We start from the raw sequence: 26639 nt of genomic DNA on the forward strand, positions 1-26639 counted from the left end.
ACATGACTTTATATAACAATAGTCTCTCCAACTGTCTGGTAGCCTCCTCCACGGGGAAAAGTGGTATTACCTGCTCTGAGAAGAATTCCTCAAAAAACTCCTTTCTTCCTTTGCACATGTAACTTTCTGGGTGTAAGCCTTACCAGGTGTTAGAGTTAACACCGAGGAATCAGTATCCCTCATCACTGTGGAGCAAAGGTGGGGAGCGTCTTACTCATTTTTGCATGTGCACTAATCCTCCTGTGCCTGAAACTTTATTTTATAATAGTCTGTTTTTTCCCATTTATGAGGACAGCCTTATTCTGACCTTTATGCCGTGAACATTCTGGAGTTTTCTACTGTTTTGGTGCTAGAGGTGGAAGGGGGAAGAGGTAACATAACAAAGCAGGATTGTGTGATTATTAATCTGGAAATATTAAGAGGGATAGTGATTGGGGAAGTGATGAGTTTGGTGATTATAAAAATGGGTGAGATCGAATGGGTCTTTTCGGGCTAAGACTATGGGTATTATGCAGGGTCAGAAGACACAACGGCTTCGTTACCCAAAGGGGGATGAGGTCACCTTACACAGGGTTCGGAAGAAGTATGTATTTGAAGGGTGAAAAACAAAAAACAACCAAAGACAACATCAAGGAAGCAGGATGAGGTTTTAAAAGCTGGAAATGGAAAGAGAGAAACAGAAAAAAATTAGAGCAAAAAAGCAGCTCAGGGGAACTAAGTGGTATTTTGTAGAAATAAAAGGACAGATAATATGGAAATTCTTCTTGACTGTGTACAGGAGAAACTGGTAATTCAAGGTTGAGATGGTGTTGTCTTTATATCCCCAGTGTGTGGTGTAGCACCCTCTTCATGGGCAGCACCCTAAAAATAATTTTTTTTGAGATGAATTGAACTGGGAGAGGGGCAATTTTTACCAAAACTTAAGGAATTCATTTGGAGACCAGAGATAAAAATGCCTTTTCCTCTCAGAGATCAGAATTCCAATAGGAAGAGCTGGGATTTTATTCAATAGTATACAGATGGGGTAAGTTAGAAATAATAAGCAATGATCTTATTTTAAAAAGGCTAGGAAAGAGGGTGAGTATGAATTGCTGGGAAACACTGATTCACTGACAACCTGTTTCAAGTGATTTAAATGGTGTCACACCATAATCTCTATCTGGTTTGTCCTTAAGAGTCTCTTTCATTATAATAAAAGTATTATGTTCTGAATGTCCTGGACCAAAGTGGGCAAGATTTAGTAGGGAGAAAAAAAGAGGGAATGTCATGTTTTTCCTCCAGTTTAGCTTTTCAGGAGAGAACCACTGCTCCAAAATCCCCGGTTGATAGTGAAGTCAAGTCGTAGGCATCTTTGCATTTAGATTTCTCCAGGTTGGATGCCAGCTTTATCGTGTGGTATGAAAGATGACTCTGGAAGGGTGACTTGGGTGCCTAGGACTGTGGCAGAAGTAGGCAAGGCAGAGCAGAAAATTGGATTTTGTGGAAGATTGGGATGGTTAGGATTTGGTGTCATCTGTGACAGCATCAGTAGTTCAGTAAGTTGGGAGGACTGGAGCTGAGAGACTATTCAGAACTAGAGGTGCAGATTTCAGAGTAAGCCCAGCGACTTGGTAGTTAACAGCTAAGCTATTCCTGAAGCCAGAGTGTAAAAAGAGTTCTCTGAAGGAGCAAGAGACTGAATCTTAATGACTTGCCAAGTTATGAGGGCCAGAGGAGGAAGGAAAGAAAGGGAGAGACGGAAAAGTGTTCTTAGAAAAATGAGCTCTAGGATACCATTGTGTCGGAGTAAACTCAAGGTGGGTACGGGGGTGGGTGGCTGGGTGCATGCATGTGTGGGTGCACATGTGAAAGTACATATATTAAAGTGATCAAAGGTGTTATGTTGTAGAGAAGTTGTGGAGAATGGGAAGTTAAATGCCTGAGGCATTTGGAATTCTCCAATCTGCACCAGACGTTTCTCACACATTTCTAGAGTCATTAAAACCATTGAAATTGTTCCCTTTTTTTAAACTTATATTTCTTCATTCACCGTTTCTTTTTTAAATTTTTAAAAATGTTTTGTTGGTGGGGATATAATTAGGTTTATTTCTTTATTTTCAGTGGGGATACTGGAGATTGAACCCAGGACCTCATGCATGCTAGGAATGCACTGAGCTACACCCTCCCCCTTGAAACTGTTTCAATGCTAGTGTGGGAAACAGAGTTTCAGCTGCCCTCCCACGAACACTCTATATATGTAAATGTTAAGAATCAGTCCACCACTGCTCATTAGAGGGGACAGAGGTGTACCTCTTGCATCTACAGATGAAACTGAGTGTGTTGGGTTCAGTGTCATGGCCCCAGGCCGTGTTGTCCCAGCTCCATGAAGCTGGACATCATGATACTGTGAATGCCTGGTATGAGATGCCTGGAATGGGCTGGACACCACAGAAATTAAGTACATGCAGTTTTTGATGTCTAGACTCCTTAGAAAACTACCCAGTCAGAAGAAAGGTTTCCATGTGGGAATGATATAAAATGGTGTCAGATTTTATGATCTACTAATTTTAAATTAAAGAGTGGATGGAAAGACTGTTGAGCAAGAGATTTTTTTTTCTATTTTATTTTATTTTTAAAATTTTTAACTCTGATTTTTTTCATTGAAATGTAGTTGATTTACAATGTTATTTTCATATGAACAGCAAAGCGATTCAATTACACATATGCATACATACATACATATTTTTTCAGTTTCTTTTCCATTACAGCACATCACAAGAAATTAAATATAGTTCTCTGTGCTATACAGTAAGTCCTTGTTGTTTATCTATTTTATATATAGTAATGTGTATCTGTTAATCCCATATTCCTAATCTATATACCCCCTCCTTTCCCCTTGATAATAACAGTTTGTTTTCTATGTCTGTGAGTCTATTTCTGGTTTATAAATAAAATTTGTATTTTTTTAAGATTCCACATATAAACAACATCATATGATATTTGTCTTTCTCTGTCTGCATTACTTCACTTAATATAATAACCTCTAGTTCATCCATGTTGCTGCAAATGGCATTATTTTATTCTTTTTTATGGCTGAATAATATTCCACTGTATAAATATACCACAACTTCTTTATCCATTCATCTGTCGATGGACTTTTAGGTTGCTTCCATGTCTTGGCTATTGTAAACAGTGCTGCTGTGAACACTGGGGTACATATGAACAACAAGAGATTTTGACAGCACATGCCTTATACAATATCTTGTAGGGTGGAGTATCACAGATATCAACACCCACTCATCTTTACTGTTCTTCAGTTTGAAATTCCTTTCCTCCTGTTCTCTGGACAAGTCCTTCTTGACATTTCAAGACCCGGCTCTGTTGCTGCTTCTTCTATAGGGCACCATTCCTGACCCACTCACTCCTAATTAGTCAGTGTTCTTTTGAATTACCTCAGCTTGAGTCTTACTCCTTTATGTTTATGTAGAAGTTATTGTGTGTTTTGGTAACTCTTACAAGTCTATATCCTCTAATATAATCCATTTCCTTGTTTCTTTAAACAAACAATCCATTTGTTTATCTTAGCATTCCTATTTAGTTAAAGTGTTGTATGTGTTTGTTCATTCATTTGAAAAATATTTATTGAATATTCTCTTTGTGCCAAGGACAGTGTCCTTGTTAGCTTACAATCACATATATGCCACATCTTTATTTATAGAATGAATATTTGGTTGAAATTCAAGAAACTTGAAAAATTCAAAGTACATCCAAATTGAAAGAACCCAGTAATAACATCTCATTGATGACAATTATTACTGAGTTGTACTGTTTAGAAACTGCTTTTCACAAACTATTTCACTGAATCCTACCAGCAACTCTGAGAGGGTAGATATGTATGATTATCCTATTTTATAGGGAAGAATGTGACATTCAGACATTAATTATTCATATAAAAAGGGCGATTATGGATTTAACTTGGGACTTGAACACAGGTTTTCTGGCTCCAAACCTCGTGTTTTCCCACTATTCAGGCCTCCTTCCCTAAAGCACCACACCTTATAGGACCTGGCAAAGAATTTCAAGGACATGGAAATATTAGTGCTTACATAGTCAAAAATGTTAGCAATAATCTCACAAACAATACAGTGAGTTTATCCAGTTGTCATATCGATTCACTATGACAGCTCTCAAATGTAATGAAAAACTAGGCTCAAACTAATTGTAAAAACTTTTTTAGATCAAGCTCTCCTGTATATTGAAATTACTGAGATGATTGTTAAACTCTGATAACTCCCTGAGGTGATGTGGTATCAGTTTATCTACTGTCAAAGAAAGATCCCTATGAATTGGTTAAAAGATAGCATAGTCATTAAAAATCAGAATGCAGAAGTGTATTTATGTTAATGAAAGTACAGGTTATAAAATGGCACTTAGAATATAACCTTATTTTTGCATACTGTCGTACATCATACCTGGGAAAAATATCTGGAAGGGCATTTTCTTTACTGAAGACCTCTCTGCCTGTTAAGTAATGAGTAATTAAAAAAAATTTATCTCTTTTGCAACACTTCTGCAAAATGTTAATTTTTTAATTTTCATCTTTTTCATTAAAATAAGTGGGTATTATTTGTATTGTTTTCAAGTTAAAAAGTGAATGCAGGAATTATTACTGGAGTGGGGTGGAAACAGAGATGCAAACGTTCCAGGAGGAAGAATAGGAAACGTGGTACCAGCCTGGGGTGGACAGTGCAATAGAGGGGTGATGTGGGAAAGACAGAATTACATTAAACGATCAGCAGCTGAACTCCCCATCTCTCCCTGCCAATAGTCAATTAGAGTCGGTTGCTTTATTTTCATTTAGTTTTTGGCTAAAGAATAGAATTAATAACAATCAATTTTTTTAAAAAAAGAAGTAAGACTTTATTTCCTTGTTTCACAAACAAAACTGCCTGCATTGGTCTCAATAACACATCTAATATTTGCTGGAGGGACCTGTATTTATTGAATTCTGTTTAAACTGTAATCTAGTTGTAAAATATCTTTGGTATTTTTTAATTAAAAAATAGCATATTTTTCCTGATCAAATCAAATCTTGCTGTTTTTCACTAAGGCATGTGAGGGAAAGTTTCTACCATGTGGATATATTTATATACCTGTGTAATATTTACACTTTGTATTAGTCATTTCTCAGAAATATGTGTGTGTATGTGAAGCTTAGTGGGAGAAAATAATTAAGGTTTGCTTTGAATACACTGATAGATCTTTTAAGGTGGCCCAAAGGGTCCCCATCTGCCCTCTGATGCTTCATTGCATCCCTTTGCCCCATCACCTCCCAGCCACACTGACCTTCCTTAGGGTCTCTAATGCATCAATTACTTCTGCCCTCAGCACCTCTGCTCCTGCGCTTCTGACTGTGTGAGAATGCTGTTCCCACCCTCTGTCCTCACTTCGTGTGCACACTGATACTTTGGTTGATTCCTGCTCATCCTTTGGACTTGTTGCCTCCTTGGGTCGTAGCAATTTGGGAGCTATGGAAGGTCCAGGCATCTCGGCAGCGAACCCTGGGTTTTCACTCTAGTCTTCCCTTGTGTCAGTTTCCTGCTACCAGTAAGCTGTCTTGCCCCATAGTCTTTATCTTTTTCTCAGCTTTGTAGTTTCTGTTACCCACCAGTTTACTATCTCAACTTCAACTTACTTTGGTCCCTCATTATGTCCCCTGGCCTCTCTTCTTCTGCTTCCCTTACAACTTAAGTTAATTCATCCCACACCAGGCAATGGTGTGACCATGATGACTAGAATTATTCACATCTTCAGTATTTAAAGAGTAACCTCCCATGAATAATATTTGGAATACTCAAAGGGCAAACTCATTTCTTCATTTTGTAGTTTAGAATTTGGAATAGAGAGGGGACAATTCACCTCGGCTCCTAAGTTATAAATAACAAGGAAAAGAAAAAAAAAAAACAAAACCCTAATTTTGTCACATAAAAAAAGAGTTATGAGGAAGGCTTCTTTCCTATTTCTGCAATTTTAAGTCAAGAAGATTTTTTCCCCCTGAATAGTTTATTTGGGTAGATTTTCCTAACATTTTATAAATGTTATAAAATTCTATTTTACATACCTAGTCTTAAGCTTGAGTCACATCCACCATACAGGCTTGGAAATTTTAATAATGTCAGATCACTAAGCAATGATACCAAGCCATCTTGGCTTTTTTCCCCTCACCTAGAAAAGTTCAAGTGCTATATTAGTCACAAAACGTCAGAGAAGTTAATAATGAGATATATATACATAAGAGATATGACCAGAAATTTCAGTATCCTTTCCATATTGAAAAACATTTTAGGCATTCAAAAATGTCTAATTCTGTTTGAATTTTAGTTCATTGAGAAAGAAGCAATGACAAATATTATTAAAATAGCAATAAATCCCAAGTCACCATAGATAGCTATTTATTTACATAGTCAGAAGAACCTAAGTCATTTGGTTCACAGGGCGAAAGTTTGTATCAAATTTCACTTTAATTTTAGGTGTAAATAATAGTAAAATTAACCCTTCCAGAAGTGGTTAATTCTCTGGTGAACAAATATTCACAGAATTAGTATAGTCTAAAATATTCTTAAACCTGGAATGACTAGAGATTGAGCAGACATCTGGGTAATTTACCCTGCATAGTAATCATCGCTAAGAATATCAATGACCATTGTACTGCTCTGCAGAAAGCTTATTTCTTGCTTTACGGATAAATTGGAGTTACACTATTTTAAAAAAATTATTGTAACATGATGAGCGGTCTTGTCCTCATTAATGACTAAGGAGAAATCCCAGAGTTTAAAATTATTAATTTTGTTATGCAACATATGTTTATTTAGTGGTAGTGATAAAATAATATAGCTCATTTTTTGGATGTTCACAATCTAGTGTCCTCAAGCAAGAGTAATATTCATTATCTTAAAAATTAATATAATAACAAAGAAAGAGATTCACCAATATAGAGAACAAACTAGTGGTTACCAGTGGGGAGAGGGAGGAGGGAAGGGCAATGTAGGGGTAGTGGATTAAGAGGTACAAACTATTATGTATAGGAGAAGCTACAGGGATATATTGTACAACATGGGGAATGCAGCCAATATTTTATAATAACTATAAATGGAGCATACACTTTAAAAATTATAAATCACTATGTTGTACACCTGTAACTTATTTAATGTACATCAACTATATTTCAGTTAAAAAAAACTTTAAAAAAATGGAAAAGTTTGTCAGTCTGTTAAAAAGTTAAACATCAAAGTTACCATGTTGCCCAGCTATTTTCTACATAGTTATTTCCCAAGAAAAATAAAAACATATGTCCACACAAAGACTTGTAGCCTTATTCATAGTGGCAGCATTATTCCTAGTAACCCAACCTGGAAACAATTCAAATATCCATCAACTGAAGAAATGGATAAACAAATGTGATCCATAAAATGAAATGCTACCAGCAATTAAAAGGAATGAACAATACAACATGGATGGATGCATCTCATAAACATTATGCTAAGTGAAAGAAGCCAGACAAAAGATTACAAAGGATTGCATTTATATTAAATTACCAGAAAAGCAAAAAGCAGGCCAGTGGTTGGGTGCAGCTAAGGATGGGAGAAGTTATTGACTATAATGGATACAGGGAAATGTTTTAGAGTGATGAAAATTGTGGGGGACTCAAATTCTAGAAGATTGCCAAATATAGTATACATTTAAACTGTATACTTACAGTAGGTGAATTTTATGGTGTGTGATTACGCCTCATAAAAGCTCTTAAAAATTATATGCAATGGTAACACACATTCTTTCCATATGCCTATGAGAATATCTACCCTCTATTTCAAATTTGAGGTACATTTTGGAAGTCATGTGAAAAATAAATATTATCTGGAAATTATTAGGATAGTGTTTTTATACACAAGTTGATTTTCTGAATTATTTTCCTGCATTTTAATAGGAAGAGTATTTTGTCTAGATGAGATATTAGAGACATCCTTGAATGTGAGACTGAGAATGAATTTGACTTCTCCAGTTCATTCTACAGAGGAGGAAAATGAGCCTTGGAGAAGAAGGTGACCTAGGTCAAACACAGAAAGGCAGCGTTGATACCAGAACCCCTTCAGTTTCTTCCACAACATATTGAAGTGTGATGCCCCACTATGGGGTTGTTAGCAGGCTGTCCTTCCTAGAGCCTCCTCAGTCTCACGGCCCCCACCTTAAGACATGATGCCACCTGATCGCACCCTCATGATGCTTTAGTCATTTTCCTCTAGCCCATGGAAGGCTTTCAATGCCGTGAGATCTTAAAATAAGCAGCTGCGTATCATCAGCACGGGGTATTTATTAACTGGACAAATTACAAACAGTTCCTGAAGATTCCAAGTGTCTAAACAGTGATGGCGGATGAAACAGTTTGTCCCAGCTCCATCTCGTGTTTTTATTTGTAGGACTTAGCATAAATGAATGGATGCCAGAAAGATGTCAGAAAGTTTTGTTACTGTTCAATGGCTTCTTACAAGATGGCAAATTTTTCATTTTTACAAAAAGTGTCACTAATCTGCTCCATCAAGCAATGTTTCAACAAGAGATACATAATCTTGTATGTGCAGGATTTCTAATACTGCTGCTAGAAGTTGTGCATTTTCTGCTTTGTTCTAGAAAGAAGCTCTTTGATTAAATTCAACTTCTACTTGGACAGTGGAATTCACGTGTGTCCATATTAGAGTTATTAAGAGACAAAAAGAATAAGAAATATTGGTCCTGATGGAAAAATTGACCAAACACAATGATATTAATCAGCTTGAATGACAGCTTTTTTGGTTTTTGATACTTGATCATTTTGAGATTGCAGGATAAGCAGTTTTTTTCCCTTATGACACAGGTTTAAGTTTATCTGGTTTCTTCTTAGTGAAAATCATTCATAGACATAGAAAGTCAATATTGTTGTCAAAGTGACTCACTTGTACCTGATGTTCCATTTGCTGGGAGTGAGCGGAAAGATTATCAGGGAACTTGAGTATCAGTGACCAGTTCTTAGCCTTCCAGTGGAGATGAAATCATCACATAGTTCTGTCTGTATTTACCACTGAACATTTATGTAAGTCTTATAATTACGTGTCTTTCGTAAATCAGAGAGTTTATAGTTTGGTTTACCTGGTAAATAGCATAATGTATATTCTTGGAAAGAAAAAAATATGTGTATATCTATACACATATGTATGTATATATGTACATATATTTATTTTCCTTTGTTCTTAGATAAAATTTTATTAAAGTATAATGAACATTTTTTAAAAAAAATCAGTAAATCAAGATATTGATACCCTGTGAAGCACCAGAAGATGTAAAAATGTTGGTTTTTATCATTATCTGAATACTACTCAGTGAAAATAACAACAAAAACTATTGATACATGCAACACAACTGATAAATCTCCAAAGAATTACATTGAGTGCAAGAAGCCTTACATGAAACAGCACATATTGCATGATTCTATTTAATTGAAGTCTAGAACAGGCAGAACTAATCTACAGTGGTAGTAAAGATCAGAACAATGGTTGTTTCTAGGAGGATGGAGTGGGAATGGACTGTCAAAAGATGTGAGGAAACTTTCTGAGTTGACGGTAGTATTCTAAATCTTGATACAGGTTTGGGTTTATATAGATGGCATTTGAAAAAAATCAGCAATGTATAGTTAAGATTTATGTATTTCATTTATATGTAAATTTTATCTCAGAAGAAAAATATAAATATTGAACTCTACTTAATAATATGCATACTGAAGTGTTTAGGAGTGAAGAATACTAAAGTGCAACCTACTTTGAAATTCATTGAAAAACTAGATGGATTGATGGATGGATAAAAGGATGGTGAAATGAAAAAATACGCATTAGAACAAATATAGTATAATATTGATCATTGACTCTTAGTGGTGTCTCTATGTGGGTGCACTGCACAATTCTTACAACTTTTCTTACGTTTGAAATTTTTAATAATAGAAGCAAAGATGAGTTAACATTTTAAGCCTCTAAATAATGGTTAGATTTAAAGACACATAATTGGTGCTATAAGTCAGAGAAATTTTACTAGCAGTTAAGAACATTTTACTGTTTTCCTAACGTTTAATGTTTTGTGTCTCCAACAATTATAATTCTAGAAAACTATAATTCAGAGTTCTTTCAAAGATCAAAACCTATGTAAAATTTTCATGACAGGAAATTTAACAGGGCTGTGGGTGAGGTCCTTTTTCTTTCACACTGTATTGCATATCTGTAAATTGCTTTCAAAAGACATTGGGCCCATTAATTTTCGTTCTGATGCAAAGAGTGATGGTTCTTGAACTTGAGTATGCATTAGAATAACCCAAACAGCTTGTTGAAATACAGGTTACTGCCCTACCCTCAAGTTTCTGAGTCAGGAGGTCTGGAGTGGGGCCTGAGAATGTGTATTTATAACAAGTTCCCAGGTGATCCCTGATGATGTAATTGGGGGGACCCCTCTTTAAGAACCCTGGCATGGAACCTATCTTCCCTTCTATTAGGAGGGCCTACTGTTACCATTCCTTACTTTAAACAGCAAGACAATGTAAGCAAATCACCTCTAGGATTTTCATGAAAATCAAGCAGAAAAAGAAAAGAGAAAGGACCTGGATTTTGTTAAATCCCTTAGCCTGTTTGATTTCTTCTTTTTCTTTACATGTATTGAAAAATAATAATTACTAAGAATCTACCAGTTGTCTAAAGCAGTACGAAAAAGTATTACAAAATAGATTTTTAGATCTACTTTCTTATCTGCATTTGACATAGCCTCATGGCATAAAACCTATTTCTGTGACTAGTTAAACAAACTTAAAGGGACCCTTTTTTAAATATATCCCTTCTTTTTTTTCTTCACATTTAGGGCTGGCCTCATGGATATATATGACTTGCGCAGTCACACAAGGCCCTCTCTTTATTTTGCTTTATGTTTAAATTGAAGTATAGTCAGTTTACAATGTTGTGTCCATTTCTGGTGTACTGCACAATGCTTCAGTCATACATATACATACATATGTTCGTTTTCCTTTTCTTTTTCCTTAGAGGTTATATATCCTTTCATCCCCCTTCCATGAGACCTAGAGCCCCTTGACCGTAGCTGTATTGTGCAAATTGTTCTAATCATGCTGCACTGAAATAGTTGACTTATTCATCTGCCTAGTTTACTAGAATCCACAATCTTTGTGATCAGACAGGTCATATTTGAATTGGTATCACTAATGCCTAGGACCTTGTAGTGAATGAATGGATAAAATGAAAAGCAGTTGAGAAAAAAAATCCTTATTCCTCAAATTCCCCAAAGTCATAGATTTCATTTTGATTTTTCAGTTGTTTGAAGTGAACCATGGTACCGCCCCTCTTCCTTTATAGTAAATATAGTGTTATTGATTGCACGTGACTGCCCCTCCCACCCACCCCCTGGAAAAAAACCCAGCATACTCCAGACTTTAAAGACTAATTTGGGGAGAATTAGATCAAGGGAGTGTATGCAAGTGACAACTGTATATGTCTTGGGATGAAAGTATTCTGAAGGATGAGAAGCTGTTGACTTAGAAGGCAGTCTAGCAGAAAGTAATTTTCCTGTTTGGCTGTTGGTTGGGTTATAAAGCAGGTAGTGAAGTTTTTGCCCTTTTGGTAAAACTGTTAGCCCCGCCAACTGGTGCTGAAATGTCAACATTGGCAGGTCCAGTCTGTCTCATTCAGTCATCCAAAGTCACCAGACGGTGAAGTACTGGCCCGAGGAATCAGGACGCTGGGAATTCTGACCAAGGTGGAAACTGGTTGTTTTGGCTGACATGGAACTCACTTATACAAACAGCTGGGCAAACAGATATAAAGGGCCCCCGGAGGAAGAGAACATTTTTCTACTCAGATTTTTGGCAAAATGGCATTTCTTTAATTCAATAGCAAACATCCTCTGTGAATTTGATGACCATGATGTCCTCATAAAAAGTTAACTAGTTGACTCCTGGCAAGTTGTAGCTCTATGAGAATTGTCCGGTGTGTCTTATGAGGGGAGCTCTCCAGGTGAGCGGGACCTTTTATTTCCTAAACTCTGGGAGCACATGCTGCATGTGGGAACATGTCCTGCAGCCAGCAGACTGGCCACAAGTCACTGAAGAGGGGACAGGCTATTCTGCTTGAGCTGAAGCAGAGGTCACGGGAGGCTCTGGTTTGAGCTTCCTGCTAACACTGATCATGTATGCGTAAAGTCAAACTGAGTTTTATCTAAAGTCACCCATTCTCTGCCTTTGGCAACTGTCTGTGTGGATTATGGGATTTTAACCACAACTCTTTCTGTACTTTTTTTTTTAAATGCCATTTTTCCTTAGATTTAAATGATCTTGGAAGTGGGGAAGGTGTAGCTCCGTGGTAGAGTATGTGCTTCGAATGCACAAGGTCCTGGGTTCAATCTCCAGTACCTCTGTTTAAAAAAAAAAAAATTGATTTTTAAATAAATAAATAAACCTAATTACCTCCCTCCTAAAACAAACTAAAAGAATCTTTCTTTATATATATGTAAATTATTTTAATTAGGATTTTTTCAGATTTTTCAGATATTCTCTTACATATTCTTTTATTTATTATGTGTTTTCTTATATTATAAGACGCACAAGACGGGATGTCTTCTGTTCACCTCTAAAGCTGTGTGCTATTAATTCATGATTTCCTGAATACTCAGAATCTCTTTTCCTCTACTGTTCTTATTTAGATCCCTGATTCATCACCTGAATTGTGTATTTTTGGTGAAGTAATTACATTTGTAATGTAGGGAGCACAATGGCCAAAGTTTGTAGCTGAGTCCCTATCCTCCTTACACCAGGCAACCTGCCACCCAAAGCCCCTCATCACCAGTGACAGCAGAATTGGAAGGCAGGGAAGCTAGAAATTAAAGGCATGGAAGCAGGAAGGCAGGGTGGGTGCAAGCAGTGAGAGGCCTATGGGAAGAGAAAGAGAGTTTCAGTCTAGTTACTCATATCAAATTGCCCATTATTATAAGTAGCAATTATTTTTGTGTGGTCTTGGTGAACGTGGTTGCTATATAGAGCCATAAATAAAAGATGGTGTGAATGGGGCCATTTAGAGTTTTGCAATGTGCAACTTAACTGTCAGTGGGATCCCTGTTTCTGGAAGACACATTGTAGAGCTGCTTGTGTTTACTACAGACTAGCTCTTTGCAAGTTCTCAGAAATTCTCTATTGGGCCTTGGTGAAGGGTTGGGAAGAGAGTGATAGAGGATCTGTGGGATTTTGAGGAAGAATTCCGAATCTGGAGATCCAGAGAGCCAGGGTACCATGAGCCATATGGGATTGATAGTTAGAATATAAGAATTTGAAATTTTAAAAGGATTTTGTCTAGTATTATTCTGTGAGTGTTTTTAATTATAATTCTGCATACACACCACCACCACCACCACCACCATCACCAAAGCAATTTAATTCCTTCCACCTATCTTGTCTGGCAAGCCATCGTGCGCTGCAGGATGGGCCTGGACTTTCCTTATCTCCGTAACCACCTTGCACAGGCTTTCCTTCTGGTGGAAGTTCGTTCACTCATCTTGCCATTACAGCATTTGCAGAAGTAGTTTTTATAATACCCAATATTATTTGATTAATAGCAACATTTAGTCTTCATTCTAAAAATAGTTAATGGAAGCTGCCAGGCTTTTCTTATTATGGAAAATTTCTAGTTGTATCACTGGCTTTCAGGTGGTGGTTTCTGTGGTTGTTATTGATAAGAAAAAACCATGTTATAGACTATTGACTATACATCTCTGTGGAAGGATCAGGAACAACTGAAGATAACTGTCAAATTGCCTTGGTCACTCCCTTTACCCTAAGGCCATCACAGGAAAACAAATGAAATTCCATGTGAGTTTCTTTCTACTTCTAATGCCTTTCCTTGAATCATGGTACCAGGCCAGGGGGAGTCATTTGCACCCCACTATGTTACATGATATCTTTTTGAGTCCCTAAGGATTAAACTGAATGTTAAGTTATTGACAAGCCCTATGTTAAAATTATAGTTTGTATAACTTAGCATTACAGTTCGACTAAATACAGTCTGTGCCATTGGCTATGGTTTCTTTCTTTCTTTCTTTTTCTTTTGGAAACTTTTGAATGTGTTGTCAGATAGTCACTACCCTGCTTCATACGTAAACTTGAGGTGTGGCATCTTAATAGCTCCTTATTGGGGTGCTCTGATCATAAAAGCATTGAATTGTTTCCACTTGCAAGCCAACTGTCCAAGAAGAACATGGAATACACTTGAAACTTAGAATTTTCAGTTCTTGGGGCATAATAATGCCTGAAAAGGACTTGCTGATTTTATATATGTACCATTTGGTGAGTGGTAAATAATAATATTAGGCACTATTAAAACTACTTTTACCAGTGCTGTAATGGCAAGATGCTTGAATGACCTTCCATCAGAAGGAGAGTCTGTATAAGGTGGTTACAGAGATGAGGAAGATTTGGCTCATTCCACAGTGGCATGATGGCATGCCAGGGAGATTCAACTGTGTTGAAATGCTGTTCTGTTCTGTTTTGTTGCTGAATCAGATCCCATTGTATGGGTAAGCCATAATTTGTTTATCCATTCAACTGTTGATGGACATTTGGGTTGTTTCCAGTTTGGTGCTGCTTTGAATATCTGCATACAAGTCTTTGCATAGACTTATATTTTCATTTCTCCTGGGTAAATACCTAGGAATGAAACTGATGGCTTATTTGGTGATTGACCAATAGTTTTCACAAGTGGTGAAACCTTATGAAACTTTTAACATTTACACTCAAAATGTATGAGAGCTCCAGTTGCTCTAAATTCTGCCTAACTCTTGTTACTGGCTGTCTTTTAAATGTTAGCCATTCTTATGTGTATGGTATCTCACTGTGGTTTTAACTTGTATTTGCCTGAAGGCTAAGGATGTTAGCCTGAAGTTGGTAAACTATGACTGGGTGACCAAATCCAGCCAACTGCCCATTTTTATAAATATAGTTTGATTGGAACACAGACACATCCATTTGTTTACCTAATGTCTATCGCTACTCTTGTACTGCAATGGCAGAGTTGAGCAGCTATGGTAGACAATATCTACCCTGCAAGGTCAGAAATATTTACTGTTTGACTTCTTCCAGAAAACATCTGACAACCTGAGGTTGAGCATCTTTCCGTATGCTTATTGGCCATCATGTATCTCCTTTGGTGTGGGATCCATTCAAATCTTTTGCCCTTTATTCTTAAATGTTTTGTTTTCTTATTGAGTAGAAAGAATTCTTTTAAATATTCTGGCTACAAGTCCTTTAATAGGTAAATGTATTGCAATATTTTCTGCCAATCTAGTCTTTTCCTTGTTAGTCCTTTTACAGCTTAAAACTAAAATTTGATCAAAATCTAAAATAATCAGTTTTTAAACCTATGCTTGTGTTCAGATATGTTATATCTGAACTGGTGGAAACTGATTTAATTATTTTTATGTCTTAGAAAATTTGATCTGATACAACAAAATAAGTGACTGAACAAATACAGAGGTTTGCAATGTAAATATAATGTGTGTAAAAAAAAGAAACATACTGTGGGTAAGAATAGGGTTTATTCTTTGATCCTGAAACAGCTGAGTCATTATTTTATTGACATAACAATTAAAGCTATGCTTTTACTTAATATCTTATGAAAATAATTGCTGATCTGATTATTCCCAAACTTGCTACTTAGTGTTTTACAACACTGAGTGCTTATGAGGGAAGTCAATCATTGCTACTACACTAATAGATATTTTTCAGTTTTAGAAGAGAGATTTAGCATTTTGCAGTTTTTCCCTTGAAGTGATTTTATCAACTTGATCAACTTCATATCAGCAATTTAGACCGCATTCTGAAATATTTAGGAAAGTATTAAGACAACCTTAAGAGAGATTAGACATGGGAGAATTCCTCCTACTGAGTGAGTTGTAATGGTTACTCCTTTGTCGCAGATCAGCCACTGGATGTCCAGGGTAGTTCACCTGGGTTAGCTAAGTGCCATGCGGTTGGGCCATGTTTCTTTGCAGAGTTGTACTGAAACGGACCACAGCCACTCAGAATTCTGGGCTCAGCATTAAATGTCAGCCCCACACCTGTGCCTACAGCAATACAGCCTGCCTCCTCTGGTTGATCTGGAAGGTTCTGTGAACTTGCAGTGCTCTACCTTTTGTCTGATTTTTTCTCATCTCCCTGCCCTCCTAGCTGTTTTTAATGCCACAGGGCATGCATTTTCTTTTACAAATTAAAAGGGGATTAATTCTAATTTTGTTTTGAAAGGCATTTTTTTTCTTTTAGAATTTCACAATACCCTTTGAAATATTTAGAGACACCCTAGTGTGTTGTAAACAGAGGATTAGAAACAACTGTCGTAGATCCAAAGTTCTGCTTTGCCAGCGTGCATTTTTTTTTTCTCAGCCATTCTAGTATTGCTTTCCTGAAACATTCACATTCTTCATTTTCTCTCCTCTTGATGCTTTGTTTCTCATATACGGCACAATAAAATGTCCTTCCATCACTCTTCTCTGCACTCCTGCGCTTTCCTCCGTGATCTATATGCTGCTTTACTTATGAATGTTTTCCTAGTTGAGTTTGTATCATGTTGTATTTTTTTTTATTATTATCTGTACCTTAAGTCATTCATCTGAGGTCCTCATACTAACTGTTGAAAAGTAACTGTCACTGCATGACTAGGTTTCCTAACCATTCAGCCAGAATTACTCAGAGTGAAGCTAAACTTATCAAAGGTGAAAAATTATTATAGAATGCATTGATACATACTCTAAAATATTGGGGAAGTTGTTTAAAAATGTATAATTGAATATGGGTACAGGCACTCATTTCAAGGGACACAAACTTATTCGGATGAAAAGGACAAAAATTGCATAGCCATTTTGCTGGGCTCTGAAAGGGTCAATAGAAAGTAATAACTGAGTGAGCAAAGGCGTGCAGAGGGAATCCATGCTGGGTGACAACGTGAGCACAGGTGTAGGGCCAGGGCCTCGTATGCACTGCAGACTGGGAGGAGGTTTATACTGGCCAAAGAGACATGAGATGTGTTGGGAAGTAATGAGAAGTCACATGTGGTGAGATAATGAAGGGATCTGAGTTCCAGCTCCAATAAGGAAATGGGAGGATGGTCTCAAAATACTATTCAATTTGTGATACTGTTTTGAGAAAAGATTTGTTTGTGTGCATCTTTCTCTTTCAGGACTTTTTCAAGTTTAGCTCTAGAAAGTAGTATGAGTTGGAGTTTTGGAGAAAGTAGGTCAGATGAATGCCAGTTTATTCCAAAATTTCCATGATGTTGATATCTTCATTGACATAAATTATTAGCAAAAGGGAGAAGGACTGGAGTCATGAAAATTCCCGGCAGAGGAAGTGAGAACGCTTCCACCAACAAAATAGTTAGAAATTCTGTTTCCAGCCTTCCTTTTCCTCAGTTGGTGCAGCCATCCTTTCTGCTTTCCAGGAGGAGAAATAATGTGGTACCTCAGGCCACAATCCATGAGTAAAGGTCTAATGTGATGGTGCTGTGACTCTTGGCTCTTAGTCCAACTGGAGAGCAGCCTAAATACACAAAGATTCCTAATCTCTTCTTCCCAACATTGTGTTAGAAATGGGACAGTTGTGTTTTGATTTATTGTGAGATCTGATAAATTTCTACGGTAGCAGAAGATGTGTTTGACTTGTATTTGTTCTGTTTCATTGAGCAGAATGGGTAACTTGAGTTAATCTGGGCACATAACCAAGAAGAAGAACACTGCCTGAGCCAAAATATGTGTTATGTCTGAAGTATATATAAATCACCTCATCAAAATCTAATGAAGTTAGGGCAAAACATTAGCAGTTAGCATCACTTTGGGCATTTTAGTTGAGGGGTTGGCCACTCCTTACTCTACTGGGTCATGACAAAGTTCTCAGTAAAAATGAGAGCAGGAGGTCCAGTCTAGGGAGAACCTAAGATCCAGTTTTGACCGTGCACGTAGAGTGCCAGAGGTGTGGCTGCCCTCAATTTTTTCCTTTGTGCTATAAGAGAATTGGACTAGATGAGTTGGGGATGAGTCTTGCTCGGGTTTCGGAAAAGCCACTCAATATCCCTGAGTTTCAATTCTGCCACAAGTATGGGAATGGCCATCAGAGACCCAAAAAGGACGTAGAAATTTCATCAAATTCTTGGGAAGTACAAAGTACTATGTCCACACCTGGAAATGGTAGTACTGGCTGTGGACGTAAGAGAGTAGTTCCCACAGTCTGATATCCAACACCAGGCTGTTTTTATTTTTTCGAAGACCTAATGGAATCATTCTATGTAGCTGTATTGAGGTGGTCCAGGATGACTTTTGACTGAAATAGTACAAATTTAGTGTGATGACTTTTGAAAGTCCATGCTGTTCAGGGGGGCTGACTGGTATGCAGTCTCTGATAAATGAGAAATAGAATGTGAATTATTAAGTTAGTAAATACAATCTTCCTAATAGGTAAAATTTTTTAAAAATATGAAATCCCTGTGAAAAAAAGAAAGAAAATAATTGAGGTCCATGATTTCTTATCTAAAACTCTTGAGGCCAGACACATTTTAGAATTCAGAAAATCCTTGAATTTTTGAAATGTACTAGGATGCCTAGACCATGTATTAAGTAACTGCTTCAGTGGAGTCTTGATCAGCACCCCTTAATTAACACTTAGATATTCCTACAATTAAATATGTGCATCAGTTACACTGACTATTCAGTGAGATTAAAGAAAGACTAAATGACCTCATTACAGTTCAGATTGAGGTGTTTTTTTTTTAATTGAAGTATAGTTGGTTACAATGTGCCAATTTCTGGTGTACAGCACAATGTCCCGGTCATGCATATATATACATATATTTGTTTTCATATTCTTTTTCATTGAAGGTTATTACAAGGTATTGAATATAGTTCCCTACGCTATACAGAAGAATTTTGTTATTCATCTATTTTTATATATAGTGGTTAACATTTGCAAATCTCAAATTCTCAAATTTATCTCCTTCCACCCACTTCCCCCCAGTAACTAGTAAACAGATTAAGTTTTGTTGCCAAATTAGTTTGACATGAATGTACAAAAACTTTACAAAGCTTTTTTGGATTTCTGAACTGTGGCTAAAGTGTTATTGATGGACCTGATTAAGTAACCAATTATTGAGAAATTACTATGTGCCAGCTTAAAGATAGTGCCATTTGCACTAGCCTTTCTAAACAACCTGTCAAAATAGACATTGTTATCCATTACCCATAATTTACAAATCAGGAAACAAGGCTCAAACCCAGTTTCGTGAGTAGCCAGAGGTACACTTGTAAGTCAGTGGCAGGGTTGCAGTTTGAACCCAGCTCCTTCTGGCCCCAAGGACAAAGACAGTGTTGTTTCCTTATTGCTTGGTCAAGACCTTTGGTTGGTATGATTGTCTGCCCCTGTTGCCTACATTGTTAAAAAACAATAATAATGCCTTGAAAATGTAGGGTTTCTCCCCTTCCTCTGCAGCCTCTTCGGGAAGGTTCACCCAATGATCATGTATAAAGTAATGATGCCCAGGTGGATCTGTACCCCCTTCCTGAGCATTACACTTAGGTTGTCGACTTCCTGTTGGCATTTCCATGTAGTTGTCTCACCAATCCAGCAAACTCCAAGTAGAAGTAAGCATCTTTCTTCTCAACCCTTCTCCTTTCAGAAGTCCCTATTCTACCATCTCAATTACCCCTAAGCCAAAACCTAACCACTTCCCTCCCTTTCCAACTCTGTTAATCACTAAGTCCTGGGAGGGTGCAGCTGGAGATCACTGTTGAGGAGGCTGGGGCTTTTCAAACTGCAGTAATTCAACTTACTAGTAAGAAATTTCAGATCCTTTTACCATTCCCAGACAGTGTGTATAAAATGAAGGTTCTGAACAATTGTGGACAGCCAAAATAGTCTTAAATCCCATTTACCTCTCAATAATAAACCTACCAAATATAAAACCCTAAAGTTTTACTTTATACTCTAGAGTGCTTTATATGTTATTAAGTCTATTTTCTTCGATCTCAAAATCTCCTGTATTTTAGCATGTAGGTGGATGTGTTGTGATATTGAGTAGCTCAATAACATGTTTTCCAATAACAGTGCCTCTAGGAACTGACCTTTGCTCCAAATTTTTCTTGGGGCTTGAAAGAGGTGAAGTAACAGCCACCTATTTTTTCGTTCCCATCTTTAGGTAAAAAGCCAAACCTGAAAGTCCACATCAACACCACAAGTGACTCCATCTTCTTGAAGTTCCTGCGTCCAAGTCCTAATGTAAAACTGGAAGGTTTTCTCCTGGGATATGGCAGCAATTTATCACCAAACCAGTACTTCCCTCTTCCTGCAGAAGGGAAATACACCGAGGCCGTAGTCGGTAAGATGTCTGGGTTTCAGGCATGGGAAGAAGAAGTAAAAGGTAATGAGTAACACTTGATGTGTAATCTTAAAGGCAAATACCATTTCTTCTACGTCATCAGCTGAACCAAATACCAGAATTACAAATCATCTTCATAATTGTAACCCGTAGCAGAACTCTTTACATCAAAAAATATGTAATGCATACTCTGTATCTACTGCAGAAATCAATAACTTCATTGGTATTATAGCTACAATCCCTGACTACATAACTAAAATTGCATAGAGGAAAAATTAGCCAAAATACCTGGGCTTAAATTTCTGTAACATAGCTTGTTTATGGGGATTAATTTTCCTCCCTGCAGTGTCTTTACTTTCTTCTGGTGAAAAATATCAACTATAGCTTTCTGGATGTCTCTTCATTAAGAAGCTGCCTTTCAAAAGGAAAAAAAATGGAATACACTTAAAATTTTTAGAGTTTTTTAGATGAAATGGTTAAAGCTTTTGTAGGTATTATAAAATTTTACATTTCCTTAAAAAATGTTTTTAACTGCATCAAAATATAATTTAAGGATGTGGCACCTTCAGACCTTCTCCAGAAAAATTATTTGCAAATAAAAGGTTTTTTAACAGGGTATTTCTTAAAAAGGGATCATTTATTTTGAACTCTGTCAAAGGTTTCCTGACCTAAGATAAGATTTATATTTTGCCCCACTGCTAGGATTATTGCTTAAAAACCTTCCTACGACCTTCCAGAGTTTAATCCTGCACCTTGAACTACTGTAGGACCGATCTGACTTTCCTGCATATATGGAGGGGATGTTGAAGGTGAATCCAGATTGTCCTGCAGCCCTTGTTTCCTCTTAAAGAAGTCTCTGTTTTACTTTAAAATTAGGGAAGAGAGTAGCATTATGAATTATAAGTCTCTAGATTAGACTTGACATAAGATAAGCACTTTAAAGCAAACACACTACCTTTTGTTGCCCCCCAAAATATGAGAATTGTTTGCACTTTGACAAATGTAACAACACTAACCTTAACCATATAAACCATAAAGAATTTGAATATTTGCAAATATTCCCCCACCATGTTCACTGTTAACTATAAAAAGTGACCAGAAGCTATATACGTACCCACACCACAAATAGAAGCAGATCTACTGTTCCTTTACTTAGTGAGCATTAGAAGTTATATATTAATGATCATGCTTTCTCCTTGATTATGTAGATTGAGAATTTAAGGAATAGTAAACTTCCTTTCCTTATGAGGTAGAAGGCATTCAGTCTTAAAAGTGATAGAAAGATTGCTCATGAAAACTGTGCAGAAAGCTAAAGAAGATTTCTAGCACAAATATACCGACCTTTCACTAGTTCAGTGATGAGGGATGATCAAAGGACTAGGTACCCTTTCATTTATTAACAGCTGTTTTCATCCCTTCTAACTTTTTATTCTGAAAAAAATTCAAACACATAAGGAGAGAGAAACCTATAATGACCCTCACGCCTCATCGTGCAACTTGGACACATATCACTGTTTTGCTACCTCGTTCCATGTTCATCATACATGCTATTTGGGGGGGTATTTTAAAGCATAACTAGATATCATATTTGTCAAATCTGTGAACACTTCGGTATGCATCTCTGACAGGTAAGAAATATTTTAAATAATGCCTTGCCTTTATCACATTATAACAATAATTCCATTATATTGTTTTATACCTAGTCCATACTTAAATTTCTCTGGTGATTTTTAAAAATGTCTTCTTAGAGTTGTCTCTTTTTGGAATCAGGATCCTACAAGGTCTATATGTTGCATTTGGTTGTTATATCTCATAAGCCTCTTACTCTGTAACGGTCCTCTCTCCTTGCCCCTTTTAAATGTCTTTGATTTGCTGGAGTAATTGGATTATGAGTCTTGGTCTACATTCTATATTTAACCGGTTGCTTTCATGTATTTTTGAACTGACTCCTCTATCTCTGTATTTCCTATGAAAGACATTTAGATTTGGAGTCAGCTTTTGAGGGGGGGTGCATAATATTTTATAGGTGGTACTGTGGATTTCCTAACAACTCACCAAAGAGATGCATAATGGCTGGTGTCATACTTAGTGATATTAAGGCTGGTTGGTGTGTTTAGGTGGCCTCAGCCTGATCCTTCCATTGTAAAATTCATCATCAAATTTGTCCTTAATGGTTTTAGCATCTAGCAATGATCATTGCCCATGTCTATTCTTCTACACATGAGTTGTAAAATGGCAGTTTTACATTCTAGATAGAATCCACCATTCCTGCTGCATTTTTTAGCTGAAATCCTACATTAAAGAAGAATTTTATTTACTCTTTTACTTTCCTTATATATGTTTTGAGAAAGACAGGAAAAATTCTCATTGTAATAAATTGCTGCCTTGGAAACCTGCAGTGGTGACCAATGATATTGTTGTTTGTTTTATATGTTTTATAATCAGTAAGAATGCATTGGGTTTTTTGCATTGGTTTTTAGATATTTAATTGTTTTTAATCAATGTGTCAGTTATCCACCCTTATGATTCTTCCCACTGTCTGGCTTGAATATGGTTGGTTGTTTAACCTTGGTTCACTATTAAACTGTGAACTTCTTAAAGTCAAAGTTTATGCCTTATTCTTTGGTTATTCATAGCAGAATGACCTATGTTGAGTAGATAGGCAGTAAATATTTGTGGCGCTGAATTGAATTGAGTCAAGTCTGTGTATAATATTCAGGCTGGAAGAGGCCATGAGAGATCGCTGAATCTAGGCCCTTGTCATCAGGTTAGTATATACCTAAACCATCCAAGCCATATAAAACAGATCATTTGTATCTTAAAGGCCTCTAAGCACAAAGATTCCCAAACTTCTCCTGGAAGGCTATTCCTAGTAGCATTTTTAGAATTCTTACCTTATCCTATAGATCAGTATGTTCCTTTTATTTATCTCCTTTCTCTTCCAGTCTTCTAGTGGAAGCAGACAAAAACATTCCTCTTAGAAATTTCCTCTTCCATCTTTCTTTATGCCAAGGAATTTGTGTGCTTCTACTTTTATTACTTCAAAATAGACTTGCATTTCCAAATTAAACTGTTATTCTTTGGTTGCTTAAATTGACTATTTACAGTCTTTCTTAATGGTATGGGTGTATTAATGGCTCTTAAATGATTAAGTAGCTGTCTGTTAGTTTTCTATTGCTATTATAACAAATTACCACCAACTTGGTGGCTTAAGATATCACAGATATGCTATCTTACAGTTCTGTATGTCAGAACCCCAGAGTGGGTCTCTCTAGGCTAAAGTCAAGGCTGTGGGCAGAGTGCATTCCCTTTTGGAGGCTCTGAGGGGAGAATCTGTTTCCCTGCTTTTTGCAGGTTACAGAGGTGCTCACATTGCTCTGCTTCAAATCCAAAAAATAATACAAATGAGCATATATACAAAACAGACTCACAGACACAGGGAACAAACGTGTGGTTACCAAAGGGGAAAGGGAAGGGGGTAGGGGACTAAGAGATACAAACTGCTATGTATCAAATAGATGAGCAACAAGGCTATATTGTGCAGCACAGGGAATTATAGCTATTATTTTGTAATAACTTTTAACGAAGTATAATCAGTAAAATGCTGAATCACTATACTGTATACCTGAAACTAATATAATATTATAAATCAACTATACTTCAATGAAAAAAAAAATCCAATACCACTGGGCCAAGCACTGCTCACACCACATTGCTCTGGTGTCTTCTGCTTTCCTCCTCCACTTCTAAGGATCCTTGTGATTATATTCAGCCCACCTGGGTAATCCAGGCTGCTGCCTGTATTTTAAAGAAAGGGGATCAACAATCTTAATTGTATCTGCAACCTTAATTCTCCTTTGTCATGTCACCTAACATCTTCACAGAGGAAGATGATTAGGTTAAATCTGGAGATGAGGATGTGGGCAATCTTTGAGGTCCATGGTTCTGCCTGGTACAAACTGTGTGTTTGAAGTTTGTGTCTCTAATCTATTCCCTTTCTGCCACCAATTTACTATGTGGTCATTCTTAATTCTGCTCATCTGTAAAACAGTAACAAAGTCTATTTTTCACAGATGAGCTGTGGGCGTGTTAGTGAATTCATAAAGTGATGAGTTGAAATCCCTTGGGTGCAAGGTGCTGCACAAGAGCAAAGAATTCTTTTTTTTTTTTTTTGTGGGAAAAAAGCATCACTTACAAGCTCTTCTCTTTAAAGGAAGATAGATAGTAGTGTTTGTTCAGTGGCGCCAAACTGTACCCAGACATTGTAACTTTCATTTTTGAAACAAATACTAAGTGCCACTTTGACTCGTTCCACTTGTTTTGATGTATTTAAAAGATCCCACCATTGAAATGAGAAGCTGTTAATCATTCAGAAATACTCAAGTTAACATTTAGAGATATGTGGACTTACACTCCTACTAAATAATCATTTATAAGCATTTCTACATTTATTTTAATATCTATCTGATGTCTGTCTATCTGTCTATCTATCTATTTTAGTACTGACAGAGGCTTTTTCAAAAGTCACATTCTGGTCTTAAATGTAAAACTAAAAAACATAAAATATTCCCTTTTGCTATTTTGGAAGTTAAGATTCATATGAGATTTCCATAAAAATTTTGCTTCTGTAAGATCATGTAAGATTTTTATAGATTAATTGGAGGAGTAGAAAAAATAGTATTTTCCCAGGTGACTATCATTAACTATTAACAGCCACAAGAGTCCCACAATGATGTGTTAAAACACGAGCCACGTTATCTGCTAGATTCCCATACCCTTCTTTACCCACATCATGAATATTCTCATTTCTGGTTTAAACATCCAGTTTTTCCTTTATTGATTTTATGTTCAGCTGTTGGTAATTTTGCAAATGTCCAATAAAGTAAAACATGAGAATTTTTTAACATTGAACCTTTATAGACTCATACTTTATAATGTTCTCTTGACATCTGAAAAGACTTTAATCAATGTCACCTGGGAAGGAAAAAGTTCCAGTCCATCAATTTTGTCGAGCAAGTTAAGGAGCTATTTTAGTATCCTTAAGACAAGAAAAGCTTAAATTGAAAAAAAAAAATCGTATGTATTTATCACTGCCAGGAATTCTGATGAAAGAATTTGTCTTCCAACCAGGTGATAGGACTCCAGAGGGGTTTTAGAGGGCAAATTTCTTTACTCCGGTGTTCTCACAGCTGCTAACACTTACATTCACTGCCTTAAATAGCGTGTTTCTCACCCCCAGCCGTGGATCTCTCAGTCACTCACCCTGCGCCATCCTGCCTAGAGCCTCTCAGACTGATTCCTGCACTAGGGACGAGGGGGTCATAATACCACCAGCCCTGTAGATGCTCCGCCCTGGAGAGAGCTGGGGCTAGAATGTGAACATCTGCATTCGAGGAAAGGTCGTCCTCTGCCTGGAGAGGCAGCGTGACGTGGGGAAAGAATATGTATTTTGGGAGTCCGACAGCTAGGTTCAAATTCAACACTACTTACTGTGGAGTAGTTCTGGGTAAGTCATTTAACTTTTCTCAGTTTCTTTTTTTTAATTTGTAAAATAAATAATCTTTCAGGAGTGTTGTGAAGACTGTAGATAATTTAGATAAGACTAATGTAAACCCTAGCAGAGTAGGTATGTTTTATAAGTTAGGTTAGTTGGTATAACAAATTGAGTGGTGTTGGATAATTTACCTAACCTTTCTGAGCTTTGTTTGTTTCAGTTGCTAATAATGAATGAACTAAATCACTACTAAAGTTCTGGTCAGCTCTAAGATTTTAGCGCCTAGATTTAAAAACTTTTGTCTAAGTGATAGTCCTATGGTTTTATTTGTTTGTTTGTTTGGAGGATGCGGTGGTCAGTAAAACTGTAGAGGGAGGAGATTGTTTTAGCAGAGCTGTCAGTTACTGAAAAGAAGTAACCATAACCATATTCATTTCTCTACCGCAACTAACAAATGTTTTCTTGGAAGGGCCAACTCCCAAAGCAGATCAAGAAACAAGAGGCAAAATGTAGGGCTGTGATGCAGCAGCCTTGGCCCCCACACAACTGTTTTCCATTGACATGATCATCTTGCAGTCATTAAGGGGAATTCCTGTTTGGTACAATTGGCTGAATAGAGTAGGCGGGTACCTCTTAAGAGTTTCACAGCTGTGGCCTCCAAAGGAGAAGGTGAATCCTCGATACAGCTGGAA

The 26639-nt window shown here is 36.8% G+C and overlaps 1 protein-coding gene across 27 annotated transcripts in view; it reads left to right on the forward strand.

Annotated features, from left to right (window-relative positions):
• The window catches only part of ABI3BP (ABI family member 3 binding protein), a 241219-nt gene that overhangs the window by 40983 nt on the left and 173597 nt on the right, over positions 1-26639 (forward strand). For all 27 annotated transcript variants that reach the window (XM_064495971.1, XM_064495880.1, XM_064495924.1 and 24 more), the window contains exon 2: positions 20274-20453. In XM_064495971.1, the coding sequence (XP_064352041.1) occupies positions 20274-20453 (180 nt within the window). The remainder of the gene's footprint in view (positions 1-20273; positions 20454-26639) is intronic.

This window comes from Camelus dromedarius, chromosome 2 (assembly GCF_036321535.1).
Source record: "Camelus dromedarius isolate mCamDro1 chromosome 2, mCamDro1.pat, whole genome shotgun sequence".
Lineage (NCBI taxonomy): Eukaryota > Metazoa > Chordata > Mammalia > Artiodactyla > Camelidae > Camelus > Camelus dromedarius.